This window comes from Boleophthalmus pectinirostris, unplaced genomic scaffold (genome assembly GCF_026225935.1).
Source record: "Boleophthalmus pectinirostris isolate CB_2022bp ecotype Guang Dong unplaced genomic scaffold, ASM2622593v1 HiC_scaffold_19, whole genome shotgun sequence".
NCBI lineage: Eukaryota > Metazoa > Chordata > Actinopteri > Gobiiformes > Gobiidae > Boleophthalmus > Boleophthalmus pectinirostris.
The window spans coordinates 21,215,732-21,236,714 of NW_026571140.1; the positions used below are offsets into that span (position 1 = coordinate 21,215,732).

At 41.3% G+C, this 20,983-nt stretch overlaps 1 protein-coding gene across 1 annotated transcript; it reads left to right on the forward strand.

The window, feature by feature from the left end:
* Positions 1-8,431: 8,431 nt before the first annotated feature.
* LOC110175492 (calretinin-like) lies at positions 8,432-20,758 on the forward strand. The gene is made up of 11 exons (XM_020941681.2): positions 8,432-8,598; positions 15,215-15,291; positions 15,372-15,461; positions 15,542-15,622; positions 16,992-17,048; positions 18,214-18,291; positions 18,638-18,693; positions 19,075-19,114; positions 19,693-19,746; positions 19,821-19,892; positions 20,280-20,758. Exons 1-11 carry the CDS (start codon positions 8,505-8,507, stop codon positions 20,394-20,396), a joined length of 816 nt encoding a protein of 271 aa, XP_020797340.1. The 5' UTR covers positions 8,432-8,504; the 3' UTR covers positions 20,397-20,758.
* Positions 20,759-20,983: the final 225 nt, after the last annotated feature.

Consider the following 20,983-nt stretch of genomic DNA (forward strand, 5'->3'; position numbering starts at 1 on the left):
TGCATTGATTCTTTTTTCCCCTTGAAACTACAGTTGTGAACCAGACAACAAAACTGTGAGCCCTAATTTTATACTGTGCATTAGGGAGGGATATAAGCTGTCAAAAAATAGTAGGAAGATCAAATGTAGCTGTTCTCTGTGTGATGGACAAACACAGTGGTAATCCATGCTGCATTCAATAGCTCCTGGTGTGTTTCAGAGCGCTCTCATCCACCGCCTCTGACTTTATAGATCATCAGATCATCAGATATGAACTTGTGCTGAACTCCGGGTACTCCCATGACACCAGCCTTCTGTGTGGGTTCTGACTTGTAACACATGGACTCATTAATTACTCCATAAATACTATACTATACATTGTTTATTAAGCCAGTCTTATTTTTAATGAGCAGGCTCCTCATTCTGACTAGTGCTGCAAGATGAATCTCAAGTAATCACAATATGAGAAGTTAAAAACTGTATATCACAAAGTCTCTAATTATTTGTCTTCTGGAACCAATTCCCAGAATTTTTTTTTTATGGTTTATAAACTTACTTTTACTGCAATCATGCACTAATCCCTAAACTATAGCTAACATCTATATCTGGAAATGAACCAGAATCATATTGTTCCTTTGCGTCTTTCACTCTAAGCCACATGAATATTTATATCTGCATAGTTTAATTCCTTATTTAATAAGCCACGAGAAACCAATGTGAACGATGATGCTGCAGATGTTAATTTGATGGTTTGGACAATGCCAGCTTCATTTTATCCCTATATTCTGCCATCTAATTTCTTTACGTTTTTGATACTGTAACAAGCTTTACTAGATGGAAAGGTGTCATTTGTACTAGCTAATATCTTTTCTCTTAAGGCACAGATGTGTGAACAAATGACAAAATTAACAAAACAAGACACTGGCTTTGCAAAATCTAGGTATTTTCTGTCAGTAAAGAATGTATGCCTAAATTCTACGCTGAGCAATTTTAGCATCTGCTTTGTCACAGGGCCATTGAGTAGCTCACTCTCCTCCTCCCATGTGTCATTTTCACTGGCTGCACTGAGAAGATTCATCAATCTGTAAGAGATAGGCTACCTGTCCTTCACATCTGTAAAACAAATAGATCGATACTTGAAAGATTAATAAAAAAGCTATGTTTGAGTTTGTACTGACAGTCCCTGTGAACGCTGTCACGCTGAGGGTTCTTTAATATTTACTGCCTAAAGCAAAGCTGTTCACGCCTGGCTGAACTCTCCCTGATAGTGTGTGTGAAGCTCAGCTATTTTCTGCTGTATGAGTGGATATGTGGAATGGAAAGGACTTTCACTAAAGTAGATAAGAAATACATAAAACTGTGTTTATGTTTAGAGGGGAACTTTGAGTTACCATGAGAGATCCGGCCCCTCTATGGATCTATGACTGCTAAGATTAAACATGGGGTTAAATACACCAATTCGAATGCTAGCAGAAGAAGAAGCACAGGGGCAGTTGTGAAATCTATTTGGGTAAAGGATGCATTAATCCCTGTTTGATATGAGTTACAGGGATGGTGTTTTTTTTTCTCAACGAATAGGAACCAAACTATGAGGTTGAAGAAATGAATACGGCTTTGCGCAGAAATTCAAAAGTCACCGGGGCAGAAAAGAGGCATTTGCCATCACAAATCTCACCCTATGGCATGTGCTTTTTCTTCATAAACAACAACAAGCAATTAACCTCTTGACGTGCAGCCTGAATTGAGGTGTCAAACTCTGTCGATGCTAAGAAATATTGCAGTTTAGTTCCTGTTCTAATGACTGCTTTTATAGATTGTTCATATGTAAATCATGTTAGATGGACCAAGATTTATGGCCATGGTGGCCATACAATATGGCCTTCCTTTTAGTCTTTTAAAATGCTAATCAGAGTTATACTTGGAATACCAGAATTAGCCAGAAAAGAAGGATGTAAAATATTATACTACATGCATTCAGCATTAAACCCATATGTTTGACACAAACACATACATACATTTAACTTGCTAGGTTAGGCAAAGTATTATTTTAACTGTCTATCTTCATGGTATCATGCAGATGACATGCCAACTCCAGAAAATACATACACTTTACCTTTCAGTCAGACCCACTGTATATTCAAAGCAGTGACAGACTAACAGCCTTTGTGCCTGCTGAGACTTTTGAGAAAGAAGAGTTTCCATAACCTTTTAATATCACACTAAAATTACCATATGGATCACTTCACACCTTAAAGTTTGAGTATACTTTATCATTACTTCTAGAGCAATTAGTATTGCATTTACTGTGCTGTTTATGCCTCAGTGCTGTCGGGGCTGTTGTCTGTATGAGCAGCCACAATGGTGGATAACCCCATCTCCGGATCTTGTTTCAGTCAGGACTAACTGAGGGATTTTGCATATATTTTCTGTTAATGGGGGAAACCAAAGGGCCCAGAATAAGTCCACTCAGAAGAGTGACTGTGATCTTTAATATCACACTAAAATTGATTGATAATTTGATCTAACCAGAAAGTATCTAAATAAATCCACTTGTTTTATAACTATTACAAAACATACCAATATTCCACAACAGCACTCTGTCCACAGTGCAGTGCCTTCAATGTGAAAATGGCTTTAATCTCCCATGGCTAAAACCCAGCGCTCTGGCCAGCAGCTTACACTTTGAGCTTATTGTGTCGTTTTCTCTACAAAATGAAGAGTCACAGCATTAAAGCTTTAAATGCGCTGCTGCTGTCCAGGGATGGATTACCTCCCACACACTGGCCATTGTTTCATTTGATTAATTGGGTATAATTACAAAGCTTGATTTATTTTGCGCATGAACAATTGCAATCAATAATTGACAGATTATCCGTTTGTCCTGTACATTGCCCTTTAGGCTGTACATGCTGCTGTTCACTGTAGGCGCGCCCACAAATTCAATAAAAGAAATTACCTGGGCAGAGGTGTGCACCCAAAACACAAATCAGATAGGTGCCATATGTCGCCATGGCATTTATTATGTCCAAATGCCCTCACACAGAGAGAAGCCTTGGTGTATGTATGGCCTTTTTATTTGTGCATGTGGGAGTGTGGTTGCGCTTGGCTGCATTTGTTTATGGAGGCTTGTCAACTCCAAATGATTCATGCAAACTCATAGCCCATGAACTGATATAGGCTTCTTATCCCTATGTGAAATACTCTGTCGCCTCCCCAAAACTGTGTTATGTGCAGGTCCATAACACAAACACTTTGAAGATAGTGGTGTGGTTTATGTAAATTGCATGGAAGGGAATACATGCAATTGAACTATTGGAGGCATAATCTGATATTATTATTGTTGTATACTCAGTTACATTCTGGTAATAAATGTATAGACCAAGAAAAGGAGCTTTATAGTGGAAATGAAATCAATTTAGTCAAAATAGGTCATGTGAAATATGTAATAACCCAAACAAATCATAGCCTCTTTCATAAAGATTGTTCATCTAAAGCTGCACTATGCAACTTTACTGGAGCGGGACTTGCCATTTGTTAGTCTCATAGAAATTATATTTCTTGTCTTAGAATGTTCCACAGTATGGCATTAAACTTAGATATCATTTTGCATCTATTGAATTACAGGTTTGCATTTATTCAATTACAGGCTAAAAGATACACTACCTCTAAAAACATACCAAACATTGTATCCTTTAGGCAAATTTTAATCAACTTGAAGTTTATTTTTACAGTTTAGCACATGGACTGAACTGGGGCACTCTACGACCTTTTTGAGTTTATTAACTGGGGTGAAGAAGGGGTGTTTTGGGAGACTCTAAACTCGAATTCATAGTGACTCAATTGCCACTGTAAACATATCAGAACATTTGTATTTAATGTTTTGCAAATGAACACGTCCATTTTGTATGTCAGGCACCCAGCCCCACAGTGTTGGATAATTGTCCTCCTGTCTCAGGTATTTAAGCCCTCTGTTGCATCATCCAGATGTACGAGGGCTGCTGTCTCCTGTGGCATCGTTGAGTGGGGAGGTTGTTTTTGAAATGTGCTCACAGGAGGTCCAGCGTCTTAATTGTTCCCTGAGGAAGAGGGTGTAGAAAAACTGCTTTCTCTACCTTAGCATATGTGAAATTTATCAACTGTGTGCTTAATAGATGTTTAGGCCATATTGTGAGAGTGAGTGAATGACTTTGCAGTCTCAGCAGTGAGTTTGTTTTGTCAGGCAACATGCACAGTGGGAACTATGGAGATGCAATCAGCAAAATGCAACTTCACATTGTCATTTTAATCATTTTTATTTAACACAGCATGCAGCCAATGAGAAAAGATGAGCTAAAACATATCATCTTTTACAGTTCAGCATTATCGTGTGAGCTTCCTGAGCTAGGACGATTATCAGTTTTGATCATATTTAACTTGCAGTAGTTGTGTTGTTGTGGTACTGATGAAAAAGGGTGATTACTGCGATGAAGCACCCTGTCATTCTAATTTACACAAATGGCATACTCCTACTTCGACTACTGCTTGGGCATATTAACACAGCAGCTAATGTCAAATCAGACTAATTCAATCTACCACATGCACAATTCACACACATGGTCTAATCCAACATTTCTTACAACAACTTGCACATTGGCTGTGCTACAGGGCATGTAACAAAACAGTGTCTGCTGTGGATGAGGCTATAGAAGACAAACAGCTCCACGGGTCAGTGTGTAGATCTACTTATCATTCAGTTGTGATTTAAATAGACTTTTAAAAACTGTTTTGCCAAATACACATGTAGTAATTTTAACCTCTGGGTAAGTTAAGTTTATCCTATGATATTCACAACTGGGACTATTTGTTTTATCAGCTGTGTTAGGAAAATGATATTTGCTTAAAAGTTGTCAGTTTAAAAAAAAAACATATTAGATTTGAAATGCAAACTGGTTGTGCATAAAAGGGATTAGTGAATATTTTTCATACAAAGAATTACAATGAGATGAGTTATGATATGTTATGCAATGTAACTGTATTTCAGCAGTTACACTTTTATTTGGTGATTTTTAGTAAACAGTTGACAAACAGACATACATTGTTTTAAGTTTTTAGTACTGTGATGTTTTTTACAATATAATAAAATTTAACTTGAAAGTGAAATACATGAAATACAAGTACATGAAAGTATTCAAAACTCAGAAATAGAATGGAATATGTTACAAAATACATTTTAATGCAGGTAGAATTTAGTATTTTGTTAAATACATTATATTGTTCACAGGGCATATGGCATCACCTATCTCCACGGAGACAAGCAGGCCAGATAACTGATCAGATCTGTGGAGAGGCAAGTCTGCACGTAGGTAATGCATGTTTTTCAAAGTATTTTTGAAATTATGTTATTGTTTGTATGTTATTATATTTATTCTTTATTTAACCAAGTAAGTCCTACAGAGGTTTGGAATCAAATTTTTAGGGGATTCCTGACTTTAGAGGGGGCTTATGTGTTCCTCCTTTTTTTGTGGTAGGGGAAACTGGAGTACCCAGAGGAAGCAGGCACAGGGAGAACATGCAAACTCCAGGGGAATCGAATATGGGACCTTCTGACTGTGGGGCTGAATGCAAGTCAAATGACCTCTTCTGTCTGACTGTTTATTTTAATCTAACTTGGATTATATTGTCAATACCAGAAGCATTTTTCATTACATTTCTAAACATTTAAAAAATGTAAAACACAGAAGCACTCACCGCTGCTGCCTTGTCTTGAAGGAGAGTCAAAAGGATAACACATGCATTGGAGCATGAAGCTTGTGCAGGGCAGCATGCTAGGTTAACAGTAGGGGTCAGAGTTCAATTGATTCATGCAGAGAGCAAAGATGGTGAACATTTAAGGAGGACAAATGGTAATTCTGCTAGCATATTATTTAGTTTTAATTACATTCTAACAGTTTTTTAAATTACCTGCATCAAATAGTTGGCACTTTCAGTATTTCAGTATTGTGAGAGTACCATTGCTTATAATGATACTTTAATCAGTAATTACTTTACTTGTGCATGAGATAATAAACTATAATATAACAAAGACCTGGGATCTCTCTGGCTCCAACATTTCTCAAGGTCTGTGAGGACTTCCCTTGAGTTGATATCAGATGCAGTTCTGCACAATGAGATGTTCATCCTCCGAGGCTGTGTTACGGCTGCAGCATGACAAAACAGCTTACTTTCACTGAGGCTCAGTGAAACTAAGCTGTATTCAGTCCAAGGATGAATGGATGGCATTAACATTCATAACTATTCAACAATGTTACTATGCAAGTTTAGAGCTTTGTATTCTGGCATCATAATCAAAGCAGGGGGAAGATTAAACTAGAAACTTCAAATAGTGTAGAAATCTTTGTGATGTCATCAACATAACTGTGTTTAATCTGCTGCTATAGTGCTTGAAAGCGACCTACCTCTGTGTCCTCTTCATCACTTCTGACAAGGCAAACCAATTAATCTTATGTATAAATAGAGGAGCTGGTTTCACCCAATCTTAAGCACTCCCAGTGAGATGAATATACCCTCAGTGTGTAAAAAGTGACAATGAATTCCCTCTTTTATCTGTCACAAATCAAAAACAGTTTGATCATTTCTAACCACACATCAGTACAGTGACATAAGTTTTTCTGGCACAACCCTTGTATTAAGGCATTGGATATAGAATATATATTAATACGAAAAATAGTTGCCTAGTCGATTAAAATGTTGATCGTCTTATGATCACCCAATTTTTTAAATATGTCTTATTATTTTATTTAGATAATAAGGTATTATATGCACAACAGCAGACAGGAGAATGAGTTAGCTGGAGTTTTTATAGTGCCACACATAGCGCCTGATGCAGGGCATGTCTTTAGTCCAACAACAATTTAGTTTCTTAGAACCCTAATATATCAGAGCTTCAGTTGCAAAGCCTTTACCTGACCTAAATATGCTTACACCATCAAAACATTCATGTTTATATAATGAATAACTGTGCTTCTCATGGTCATGGTGCACTGAATTAACTGCATTAATGAGATGACATAATCTGTGGTTCCAGTCTATATTTGATTCTGTACAGGACAGCATATGACCAAAAGACTGGAAATAAATTTCTAATATAATCTGATTATGATTATAAGATTATTTCTTATTACCTCCTTCACTGTACACTACTTTAAATATCTGTGTTCAATTTGAGAAACACCACTTTCAACTTCAAATGCTCTCATCTCTGTGCTATAAATACTCTTATTATTATTCATATGTCTTTTTATGGCACCCCTATAGAAAACATTCCACTTTTGCTCCTGACAATCTTCTCTTGTGTGTGTTTTTTTCTACAATGCATAGACGTAATATTCACACATTTTATTCAGTAACATTGTGAAAGTAATATAGAAATCATATGTCTCCTTTATTAATTACCATAATTCTTGATATACCAGACTGACCAATTGGTTTAAAGCTTACAGTTTTCAGTTCAAATGCACTTATCTACAGTAAGTAATTTTTCAAATCATATATTTAAATGAGTGAGAATACCATATTCAGCAGTTATAACTTTGATTGTAACTGGAATACTTGTGAGTCTTTTTTTAATGTAAAGTTAAAGTTCTAAATCAGTGATGTTTCAGTCTCTCTCTAAATATGCTCCCCATTTTGAGCCAAAATGTTATGCTTTTGTTTTTATCAGCACAAAAAGAGGTGTACATGCTTCAGACCGTATCCTTTTTACTGACCCAAATGGAAATTAAAAGGAGCGATAAGACGCAGAGGCTGTGATGAAGAAAGAGCTCAAAGGGGGAGTGTGCATTCATCCCACAGAATGAACAAACGCCATTTTTTGTGATTTATATGGTTGTCCTGGCTACCGGTGCCTGTTGGATTTATGCCAGTCGCTGTTTCGATTGGTCAGGGAGAGTGAGTACCCTGCTCCTCCTCGACCTGCAGGGGAGGAACATCCAAACTCTACTCTAAAGCAATATGTTTAAGGCCTACAGATACTTGCAATTTGCTACATGTTATCCTAATTATATATTATCTTATCTAACTATCAAAATAGATATATAGGTGTGTCTGTGCGACCATGGTCTAACTGTGCTCATCGTCTGAATCTATATCATTCGAGTGAATTCGACTTCCTACTCAGTGTAGGATCTTTTTTTTTTCAAGAAGGATCAGAGTGATGGGCCCCTGATCAAGAGATCAGGGCACAGTTAGATTACTGCTTGATAATAACAGCCTAATGATAGCATGCATCTTGTACGTGTTCAGCCCCCCGTCCTCCCCATCCCTGCACGGTAATTGTACTTACTCCTCCTGTACTAGTACTACTACAAAGCACTGCCTTTCGTGCGCCCCTGCTGGTGCAGAGCAGTAGCAGCGGGCGCCGCGGGGGGTTTAAAAGCCCCGACTGAAGAGAAGCTGCCCACAGTCAGTGCGAAGGAGCAGTGCGCACGGGAAGTTTATCTTCCATTACTACACCCTCAATCCAAAGGATCAGTGCACGCGCCAAGGAGATGGCAACCCACGCGCAGCAGCCTCCACACCTGCACCTGGCGGAGATCACCGCGACGCAGTTCATTGACATCTGGAAACATTTTGACTCTGACGGTGAGTGTGCAAAGTTCTATAGCCTGTTTAAACAGTACTAATGCCTGTGGATTTTGACACGTTTTGCGAGAAGATGTTTGAGCTTTAGTTTTTACTAAAATAAGTTCTTTCGTTTGTATCTTATTTTCTTGATCCTTGCGCGCAAAACAAACCAAACACATTTACATGCTTTCAACAATTTCATTTTAATTATTAGATCTCCTCCAATTAATTAGTGCATGTTTTGACTCAACACCATAGACATATTGTTTTATTTATAACTGTCCTTAATAAAAAGCCAAAGAAACCAAACCATTATATGAAAAAGGGGCACACGTGCAGAGTGGGTCCTGACAAGTGAAGGTGCCAGCACGCGGAGCAAATGGGTATTTTCCGCTTCAACTATGTTGGATAAGAAAAAGTAGAAAGAAAATAAACGTCTCTTGCACACAAGCCTTCGTGCCTACAATGACGGTATGTTAAAGTTTTTAAATTATCAGCTGTGCACAAGAAGAAAATCCAATTCATTATCATCAACAGGGGTTGTTTTTTGAGAGGGTCCTGAAAGTTGACCAGCGTTTAGTCCACTGAACTGGTTGCAAATTGTTTAGTGATGCCAACTCTAGATGGCATTAGTTTTGGTCCTCCTGTTTTCAATTGATGAGTGACAGATAGACCTAGTAACAGATACAGATGATAAAATCTCAATCTCTAGTAGCGATCTTTCTGGGATTTTTCCATCCATTCATCCATTTTCGTCCGCTTATCCGGGGCCGGGTCGCGGGGGGAGCAGCCTAAGCAGGGACTCCCAGACTTCCTTCACCCCAGACACATCCTCCAGCTCCTCCGGGGGGGACCCCGAGACGTTCCCAGGCCAGCCGAGAGACATAGTCCCTCCAGCGTGTCCTGGGTCTTCCCCAGGGCCTCCTCCCGGCGGGACATGCCCGGAACACCTCCCGAGGGAGGCGCCCAGGAGGCATCCGGAACAGATGCCTGAGCCACCTCAACTGGCTCCTCTCGACGTGGAGGAGCAGCGGCTCTACTCCGAGCTCCTCCCGTGTGACTGAGCTCCTCACCCTATCTCTAAGGGAGCGCCCAGCCACCCTGCGGAGGAAACTCATTTCGAGCGCTTGTATCCGCGATCTCGTCCTTTCGGTCACTACCCAGAGCTCATGACCATAGGTGAGAGTAGGAACGAAGACTGACCGGTAAATCGAGAGCTTCGCCTTTCGACTCAGCTCCCTCTTCACCACAACGGTCCGATACAGCGACCGCATCACTGCCGAAGCTGCACCGATCCGCCTGTCAATCTCACGTTCCGTCCTTCCCTCACTCGTGAACAAGACCCCGAGATACTTGAACTCCTCCACTTGAGGCAAAGACTCCCCACCCACCCGGAGAGGGCAAGCCACCTTTTTCCGGTCGAGAACCATGGCCTTGGACTTGGAAGAGCTGATCTTCATCCCAGCCGCTTCACACTCGGCTGCAAACCGCCCCAGTGCACACTGCAGGTCCTGGCTCGATGAAGCCAACAGAACAACATCGTCCGCAAACAGCAGAGATGAAATCCTGTGGTCCCCAAACCGGACCCCCTCCGGCCCCTGACTGCGCCTAGAAATTCTGTCCATAAATACAATGAACAGAACCGGTGACAAAGGGCAGCCCTGGCGGAGTCCAACATGCACCGGGAACAGGTCTGACTTACTGCCGGCAATGCGAACACAGCTCCTGCTCCGGTCATACAGGGACCGGACAGCCCTTAGCAAAGGGCCCCGGACCCCATACTCCCAGAGCACCCCCCACAGGACACCACGAGGGACACGGTCGAATGCCTTCTCCAAGTCCACAAAGCACATGTGGACTGGTTGGACAAACTCCCATGAACCCTCGAGCACCCGATGGAGAGTGTAGAGCTGGTCCAGTGTTCCACGGCCAGGACGAAAACCACACTGCTCCTCCTGAATCCGAGGTTCGACTATCGGCCGGATTCTCCTCCCCAGTACCCTGGCATAGACCTTACCGGGAAGGCTGAGAAGTGTGATCCCCCTATTGTTGGAACACACCCTCCGGTTCCCCTTCTTATACAGAGGGACCACCGCCCCGGTTTGCCAGTCCAGAGGTACTGTCCCCAACCGCCACGCGATGTTGAAGAGGCGTGTCAGCCAAGACAGCCCCACAACATCCAGAGACTTAAGGTACTCAGGACGGATCTCATCCAACCCCGGAGCCTTGCCACCAAGGAGCTTGCCAACCACCTCAGTGACTTCGGCCAGGGTGATGGATGAGTCCGCCTCCGAGTCCCCAGCCTCGGCCTCCTCCTCGGAGGACGTGACGGTGGGATTGAGGAGATCCTCAAAGTATTCCTTCCACTGCCGGACAACGTCCCCAGTCGAAGTCAACAGCTCTCCCCCCGCACTGTAAACAGTGTTGGTGAAGAACTGCTTTCCCCTCCTGAGGCGCCGGACGGTTTGCCAGAATCTCTTTGAGGCCGTCCGATAGTCCTTCTCCATGGTCTCCCCGAACTCCTCCCAGCTCCGAGTTTTTGCCTCCGCGACCACACGGGCTGCAGCACGCTTGGCCCGCCGGTACCCGTCAGCTGCCTCAGGAGTCCCCCGAGCCAGCAAGGCCCGATAGGACTCCTTCTTCAGCTTGACAGCATCCCTTACTTCCGGTGTCCACCACCGGGTTCTGGGGTTGCCGCCGCGACAGGCACCACAGACCTTACGCCCACAGCTCCGAGCAGCTGCATTGACAATAGAGGCCAAGAATGAAGCCCACTCGGACTCCATATCTCCGGCCTCCCCCGGAATCCGGGAGAAGTCCTCCCGGAGGTGCGAGTTGAAGGTCCCTCTGACAGAGGGCTCCGCCAGACGTTCCCAACAGACCCTCACTACACGCTTGGGCCTACCAGGTCTTTCCGGCTTCCTCCTCCGCCAGCGAACCCAACTCACAACCAGGTGGTGATCAGTTGACAGCTCAGCCCCTCTCTTCACCCGAGTGTCCAAGACACGCGGCCGGAGATCAGATGACACGACGACAAAGTCGATCATCGACCTCCGGCCTAGGGTGTCCTGGTGCCACGTGCACTTATGGACACCCTTGTGCTCGAACATGGTGTTCGTTATGGACAAACTGTGACTAGCACAGAAGTCCAATAACAAAACACCACTCGGGTTCAGATCGGGGAGGCCGTTCCTCCCAATCACCCCTCTCCAAGTGTCACTGTCGTTGCCCACGTGGGCATTGAAGTCCCCCAGGAGAACAATGGAGTCCCCGGTCGGTGCACTGTCTAGTACCCCTCCCAAGGACTCCAAGAAGGCCGGGTACTCAGCACTGCTGTTCGGCCCGTAGGCCGACACCACAGTGAGAGACCTGTCCCCGACCCGAAGGCGCAGGGACGCGACCCTCTCGTTCACCGGGGTGAACTCCAACACACAGCGACTGAGCTGTGGGGCAATGAGCAGGCCCACACCAGCCCGCCGCCGCTCCCCGCGGCCAACGCCAGAGAAATGGAGAGTCCAGCCCCTCTCAAGGAGTTGGGTTCCAGAGCCCAAACTGTGCGTGGAGGTGAGGCCGACTATTTCTAGTCGGTAACGCTCAACCTCCCGCAAAAGCTCAGGCTCCTTCCCCCCCAGCGAGGTGACATTCCATGTCCCCAGAGCTAGTCTCCATGTCCGGAGATCTGGTCACCGAGGCCCCCGCCGTCGACTGCTGCCCAGATCTCTCTGCACTGGCCCCATATGGATCCTCCTGCGGTTGGTGGGCCCACGTGAGGACGGCCCCACGTCGCTCCTTCGGGCTGAGCCCGGCCGAGCCCCGTGGGGGGAGGCTCGGCCACCAGGCGCTCGCTGGCGAGCACCCACCCCAGGCCTGGCTCCAGGTTGAGGCCCCGGTGACACCAATCCGGGCGACGTAACTGGCCTTGCTCGTACACTCATCATAGGGGCTTCTGAACCGTTCTTCGTCTGACCCGTCCCCCCGGACCTGTTTGCCTTGGGTGACCCTACCAGGGGCATGAAGCCCCCGACAACATAGCTCCCGGGATCATTCAGGCACTCAAACCCCTCCACCACGATAAGGTGACGGTTCAAGGAAGGGGGATTTTTCTCTTTTTACATTTAAATACTATGCTAAATATAACAGCTAAAATAAAAATAAAATAATGTGTCAAACATTAACATTTCAGTATCTGAATCCATTTTCATTGGACACAGTTCACAATGTGCTTCCCCCATATGGTACATAAAACAAAGAGCACCGATGGTAAAACAATATAAAAAATAATATCAAGGACATGCATAAAATAAAGTACATAAATAAAAAACTGGACTAATGTATAACAAATATACAGAATGGACAGAACCACAGAGCAAAACTAGCAGAGAAAATAGATGACATATTGTTGAAGTGACTAATTTAAAGTGGCATGCATTTTAAAGTCTTCATGAGTCCAGAGTCCTAGCAGAAGGATTAGCTGCGATCCAACCTGCTCATCCTCAAGTCCAGGAACTGTACAAGTCTTGGAGATATGGGAGAGCGCACAATGCCCTGCAGTTTGTGTCTTTGTCCCTGGCAGTGGCCCCACATGGTGATGGAGGAGGAGAGGATGGATTCAGTGATGCTGCACCATCATTTGGGCTGGCACATTGGCTTTCCTCAGATGCAGCAATAAGTACATGGCCCCGGTTGATGAGGGAGCTGATGGTCGCTCTCACTAAAGATCCTGGGTGATGATGATGCTGAGGAAGAGGAAAGAGTCCATGCTGGTGATGGGGATGTCAATCAGGGCAGGCTGTGACTTTTGTGGAGTCTGCGATCATCTGCACTGTCTTTTGGGCATTGAGCTCCAGGTTGTTGCCATCAGGCCATCTGAGATGAGCCCAATGAGGGTGGTGTCATCTGCAAACTTTTCAGTTTTTATGGAGTCAGTAAAGTTGGAAAAGAGCAGAGGAGAAAGTACACAGCCCTGTGAAGTTGCTGTGCTGAAAGTCTGAGTGTCAACCATACGCTGCCTCCGGTCCGTCAGGAAGTCTGTCCTCCCTCTGCACGGAGAGTGGGGCACGAGCTTGTTCTAGAGCAGAGCAGGAGGGAGTCCATAAACAGAATCGTGGAGTAGGTTGTTTGAGAGTCCAGATGCTGCAGAATGAAGTAAGTGTGGTGTATACTGTGGATAACTGAATGTACTTGGACACATTTAATTTAGTTGGTAAATGGACATTGACCTCACAACAGACATCTGCTGTGAAGTTTATAAACCTTTTTAGACAGGTTAATTGGTAGGTCTAACTGCATGGCTCACATATCAGCTCATTGCAGCTTTTGTTTTTGGGAACATTTGATGATGAATTGGTTCTGGATGTATCACTGTGCAGCAGAGGCAGACCTCTGACAGCAGCTGTAGTGCAGTGGTGACTGGCCACTGCAGATCCTTCAGCAGCGCCAACTCCATAAAGGGGAAAACAACATGATGACTGAGAATAATGATCAAGTTTTCTTTGCAAAATGTAACCATTATTGTGCCTCTTTGGTCACATTTTTTCATTGCCTTTGGCATCTCTGAGTCACTGCTGCATCCATCTAAAGTGAAACTAAACAATCAGGAGCTGTGGTGCATGAGAAAATGTTGTCAATAAAGAGGCTGTGTCTGTGCAGTGTACTGTGAGCACAATGCAGTGGTGCATACAACACTAAAAAGTTAGGGTCCATGAACCTCCAGTGCTAGTCCCAAGCCTCAATAAATGAAGGTTTCTTGAGGAAGTGCACAGATGTGTTGATAAAATGTATTATTTTGTAACTATTTCTGTATGGAGTCACAATATGCAGTGTGAAATAATGTAACACAACCTCTGTGTGCCACTTATATATGCACTGGCCCATGTCATATAGAGGTTTATTTCTATTTGAAATGACAACTCAGCCAAAGCACAGATGGTGACGTGGGGCACCTATCAAAAACAGTGTGTGTGGAGCCCAAGAGATGAGAGGATCAGAGATTAAGACAAGAAGGGGGTCAGTCGAGCTCTACATTTTATTCTGTACATCTGTGTTGTGCTCACTCTCCAAATAACATTATTAATTTCTATTTTTGTCCCATAAAATGATGGACACTCGGCCCCGCCAGGGTTGCAGACAGATGGGACTCAATCTTATGATTACACAGAGAATTTAAACCTGAATGGGAGGGACACAATTCAGAAAAAAAAAAATATTGTATTAAATCATTCTGGCCTGGTCACATGACTGTTACAAGACCTGGGGAAGTGAATGCACCAATAAGCATCTATTTGGCTGCATTCTCTTCTCTTGGGTGAGCATAGACTCATCAGACTGCTGTCTAAACTAAACCACTATAGTCCCAGCCCCGGGTGCAGACTAAACTGGCTAAGGGTGCATTCAAGTTTCAAAGGAGTGCAAATATAATACACTTCTATTACGTGCCATTATTTTAGCAGCCTAAAATTAAGGTGCAAACATTTTTAACTGAAGTTGCAATTTTCCCTTTTACACCCCTATAGACCAAGGCCTGTACAGTCCCTCAAAAAAATTTCAAAATGTTGTGTCATTAGTAAACTTTGAAGATGTACCAATTGCAGTTTGTCTTATTGATTAAATTCAAGATTATTTTTCTGCTCTGCAGGAAATGGTTATATCGAAGGAAAAGAGCTGGAGAATTTCTTCAGAGAGTTGGAGCTGGCCAGAAGAGGGGCAGGAGTGGTTAGTGAAGTCAAAAAATTTGATTATTTGATTAAATAATAATTTTGCATCACTGTATCACTTACCTAATCAATCTCCAGGATCCGTCACATGCTACATTCAGAGAGAAAATGAATGAGTTCATGTCCAGCTTTGACAAGAACTCGGACGGGAAAATTGAGATGTCAGAGGTAACACAAAATCTTCTTTGTAGTAGTAGGTGTAGTAGTATGGAGTAGTTTCTAATACTTTTTCCGTTTCTCACCTGCAGTTGGCTCAGCTTCTGCCGACAGAGGAAAACTTCCTGCTGTGTTTTAGGGAGTTTGTTGGATCCAGCTCTCAGTTTATGGCTGTAAGTGCAAATTATAATATGATTTGAATACCATTTCAATATAAATAATCACCAATAAAGAATAAAAGAATAAATATTAAGATAAAAATTTGCCCTTGGATGAACAAACCATATTTTAATGTATTGAAGGTACATTAAAGTAACATTTCATTGGCAAAACATATCCACCAATGCATGGACCAATGATATCCACAACCAACCTGCAAAGAAATTTGATTTTGAAAACATCGTCTTCTTTTTAGAATCTTGGGTAAAATGATAACTAATTAATTAATCACATTTGTTAATTAGTTTTAGAAGATATTCCTAATTTGACCTGAAAAAGAAGTGAGGCATATATTGTACCCTACTGGAAATCATGTTTAAGATTTGCATAATGTCAAAAAGAATTACTTAAAATAAATTCAGCTTTTGAGAAAGAGGCTTGTTTGATGGCACATTACTCTGGATCAGCATTAAGCACATATGGCTTCATCTTGATGAAAGCAAAGCAAGTCTGCGTAAAAACTTAAAGAGATGACTTGTGATGTACACAACCAGTTAAGAGGCATTATATTTAAACTGCTCCCCAGGAATATTCTATAGCATTTCCAATAGAGTGAATAAAGTGTTTGTAATAAATTTGTTTGCAATTATATTTCCTGCATATTTTTATACAAAGCACAGTTTATGAGTAGCAGTTAAAATGATGGATAAATTCTGAGTTTTATTGCGTAAACTTAAAGGTATAACTAATGTATAAATGTGAAACATGCCATTTGCAGTCATCATTTAACTTCAAAGGCTGGCTGAATTGGTAGGCAAGTTGTGAGATGTAGCTTTTATCTGCTGTGGAAAATGTAGGACCACTATACCTAATGGCTTGCATATTTATAACATGCTGTAATACTAAAAGCCAAGATTGTTTTCTCCTGCCCCAGCAGTGGACGTGACCCTTGACCTATTGGCATGCCAGTCAGAAAAGCATACAACTTCATGATAAATACGCCTTCAATTCCTATGGAGAAAATAATTAGCGGTAAAAGAGGGGGTCTTGAACATCTGGTCTAGTGCAATTGGACATAAGCCACACTGCATGCTCTCTGCAGTCCACTTAGTGCAGCAGGTCTTCAAAGCTATTCTCAGACTGCCATACATTATGAATGGAGTGCAGCTTTCTATTGGGCTAAGCTGGAGAATACTGGAGGGAGCTTAGGTATCCATCTTTGATAAGCATCGTGACAAAAACTATATTTACACTTTGGTAGAAGACACCCCAGAGTGCCCTTTATCTGTATACTGATCATATATAAACCACTGGCTAGCCTTATTTATGTTGTTGTGACTAAAGTTGTTTGTAAAAGTGAATATTGTTACTCTTCACCTTCAGGCCTGGAGGAGGTATGACACTGACCGGAGCGGATACATTGAGTCCAATGAGCTGGAGGTAAGCAAACTTAATTGTATAACATGTAATTAAACATTAAGCCTATAATTGCTTATTAATACAGATAAAAATCTGAAACTTGTACTGTGCTACTGTACTGTGGATGGGTGATTTGGCAAAATATTACCACAATTTTCAACAGCCAAAATCATCATTCATGTACTATATGTTTTCATTATATATTTTGTGCCTTTTGTGAGGTAACTAATTCCACGTTCTTCTTTTGAGAGTTTGCGGTTCACTGTAATTGGATAAATCCACCTGTCAGTAAGTGTGGGGAACAACAAGGAGAGTGAGTAGTACATAAGGAGTGGATAGGTAGAGAATAGAGAGCATTATTAAGCACTGAATCACAGACTAAAAGGTATTGTGACATGGATGGGAGTACAGTTTTATTTTTTATTGTTATATTGTACATACATACATTCATTGTAGAAAACTATATGAGAGCATAAGGAGAGCAAACTTTCTTACACAGGCAATGTGTAAAGTAATAGACTACATGAGTAGCAGCATGGTCATAGCACACAATTATTATTAATATAGTAATAAAAGTAAAAATTACAAACCACTATAATACAATACAAACAATTTTCTACTCAGTAATAATAACTGCGTTGAGTACTTTTAGTCTCTCTGTCTCTCTCTCGCCAGTACTTGCTTTAGTTTATTTAATGAGACAGGGACAGTGCACAATATACATTAACCTTAACAGAAGAGATACATTGTACCAGGTTGTAGCACCACTGCTAATTTCCACCTGTAGTTCCTGGGTAGGTTAATTGACTGATTGTATTTAATTGACCTTAGCTATCAGCTATTCTTCCTGGAGACTTATGCAACATGTTTTGGGTTAATGGGGGAACCTATCCAGACATGGGGAGAAACATGCACTCCACAAAGAAAGGCCTGGATGGCCCAGTGATCGAACCCAGAACCTTCTTACTGTGAGGCATGAGTGCTAGTGCTCAGCTGCTGTGGATTTGATTATCTCTACAAGACCACAAGTCCCTTTTTTGTGTCCAAAACCAAAATATAAACCAAACCCTGTGTGCCCTCTGTACCTAACCCAGGAGACACACACAAATCTCCTTTTGACCCAACATTCTGACAGATTTACTGTTACATAACTAAATGACTGGTGCATTTCACTCTTTCTCATCAGGGGTTTCTCTCAGATTTGCTGAAAAAGGCCAACAGAAACTTTGATGACAAGAAGCTCACCGAGTACACACATACTATTGTAAGTATTTTTATAAAAAGAATTCTCCCAGTACATTAAATATTCGCATACATTTTTCCTGATCTTGTGGTTGATTCTCTACAACCTCTTAAATGTAATGACTCTGGTGTCTTGAATTTTAAAAACATGAATGAACAGCATCAATGCGGGACTTCATCAGTTCAGCTGCTGTGCTGAGCCATCACTTTTGTAGCCACCAGCATCTCTCTACCATCTGTAACCCCAACATGTTCAACTGCCCTATTTAAGCAGTTTCTGTTGGTTATATATGTTATATTATACGCTGCTTATAAACTGATATTACTACTGTTTAGTACTCAAAACACAATGTCTGTATGTTATTCAGCTCAAGATGTTTGATCTCAATGGTGATGGAAAACTAGGACTCTCTGAAATGGCTAGGTGAGTATATATCTATTACCTCAAAACATATCAACTCAAAAACACACTGCAAAAAGTAATTACTAGGCAAGTTAAAATTTAAGAATTAAGAACATTTTACTTTATTTGAGTACATTCAACTTGACAAGTAAGAATATCTACCAATGGAATAAGTATGTTTTTCTTAATTCAAGCAACATTATATTTTGTTTCTTATTTTAAGTGCAAACAGTTTTTCTTATCTTAAGTGTAGCCAGAAGCAGTTTTATTCCGCTGGCAGATAATTTTACTTGTCAAGTGAAATTTACTCAAATCATGATAAAACTAAATCTTAAGTCATCTTAACTTGGCCAGATTTGAGTTTTTGCTGTGTAATTAATAACTAACACTTGTTTCTTGCAGACTTTTGCCAGTGAAAGAAAACTTCTTACTAAAATTTGAGGTACTTTTTTTTTTTTTTTCAATCTTGTTAACTTCAGACATTTCATAATGTCTGACATTAATTTCAGACAACTTTGAGCATCTTCATCTACAAAACACAAATGATAAACTTTGAATGTGACTTTAATGATTCAGTTGACTATAATATTCACCAATCTTGACTAACAACTCTTGACACATTCCATTTGCGTTGACAGACACAATTATATATTAAGTTGAATAAATGTTGTATAATGTAAAAGATATATACTAAAGTGATTGACTCTGGGATTATAAAGGCATTATGTAACAAGATTTAACCCCACAAATACCAGTGGATGTATGGGCTGTGGTGACATTTTGACACTGTATATGTGTATTCATCTTGTGTGTTGACATATGTAGATTTCAGCTCAGGGGGAGAAGATCAACAATTCCTTTCTGACTGTGGATTAGAGTGTCTGATCAGGATTAACTCAACTCTAGCCCTAGTTATCATAATCTGCATGGATTAATATCAGGTCTAGATCTGATGCCAGGGCTTTTAATGCACTTGAGAAATGTCTCAGTTGTCAACATTTCTTGTTTTTCTTTTTGTAGGGCATCAGGATCTCAGTGAAAGAGTTTGACGCACTCTTCACTTTTTATGACAAGGTAAATGATGAAAGTCATTGTAGTGAATCCTGCCATTTGGCATTAATTAAATGCCTCTACATGTCTTTATTCAGGACGGGAATGGATATATCGATGAGCAGGAGCTTGATGCCTTGCTCAAAGACCTCTGTGACAAGAACAAAATGGTAATGAATAGTCAGTCATTGATTCTTCAGTTCAAGTTTCTTTTCAAAGGCCATTTATAGAGTACAGATGGATTAACTAGCCTATACAACCTTTGCATTTGTCTCCTCATGCACTGGACTTTCTGACACTGCTTAGAGTAAAAATAATGAAATTAAGTACTATGAATTGGTTCATTTTGTTAAGGAAATCTCAATCAGGATCTTTGCTGACACAGCAGGTTTTTACTTTAAGAGTATGTGTCTATATCAGTCATGAGAAACTGGTATCCATAGAACCTGACCTTCACTTTGGGAACCCTTGAAATAGACAAACTTAATATGAATGAATATTTTTTTAATTTCCTATTTGAAATGCTGAATCCTAAAAATATAACTTTTATTATTCAGGACGTGGATTCGAATGAGCTGAAAGGTTACAAGAAAAGCATCATGGCTTTGTCAGATGAGGGCAAACTGTACCGGACAGAGCTGGAGATAGTCCTCTGCCGGGACTCCACACTGTGATCCCCTCCTCTCTTCCTTCAAATATCTTCTCCTGGTATAACCTGGTGCATGTTACCCCATACCCCGCTGTAGAGTGAAAAGTGCAACTGGAAGCACAAAGTGTACTGCAGGCTGTTTTAGATTTCCCTCATAACATTTTATTTAATTTTACATATCGTTTGAATTTGAATTAAATATCAAGATTTAAACATCCTTTATATTTAAATTCCTGTTTCACCCTACTCACTGGCTTGTGACCAGTGGGTGTTTTATTTCATGTTTACATTTGTCTTCCCCTTTTACATGTCATGTAGCAGCAGTAGATTTATTTATTAATATTATTTATTAAACTGTTACTCTTGAAGAGGCTTGTACTGTTCCATAAGAGATATTATTGAAAATGAATAAATATCAATACCTAATTTTTGTTCATCAGGTCACTGTTGCAATCGTCTTCTGTCCTATGTTTACAAAGGTACTGTTTATGAAAAGCTTTATGTGAAAATGTATTTCTGCACTGCAAGACTTCTGCAGCTCCAGAGTGTCCTAGAGTTGCTCTCTCCACCTACTCTAATCTCGTGGTAGCAGAATGTGTGATTTAGAAAAAA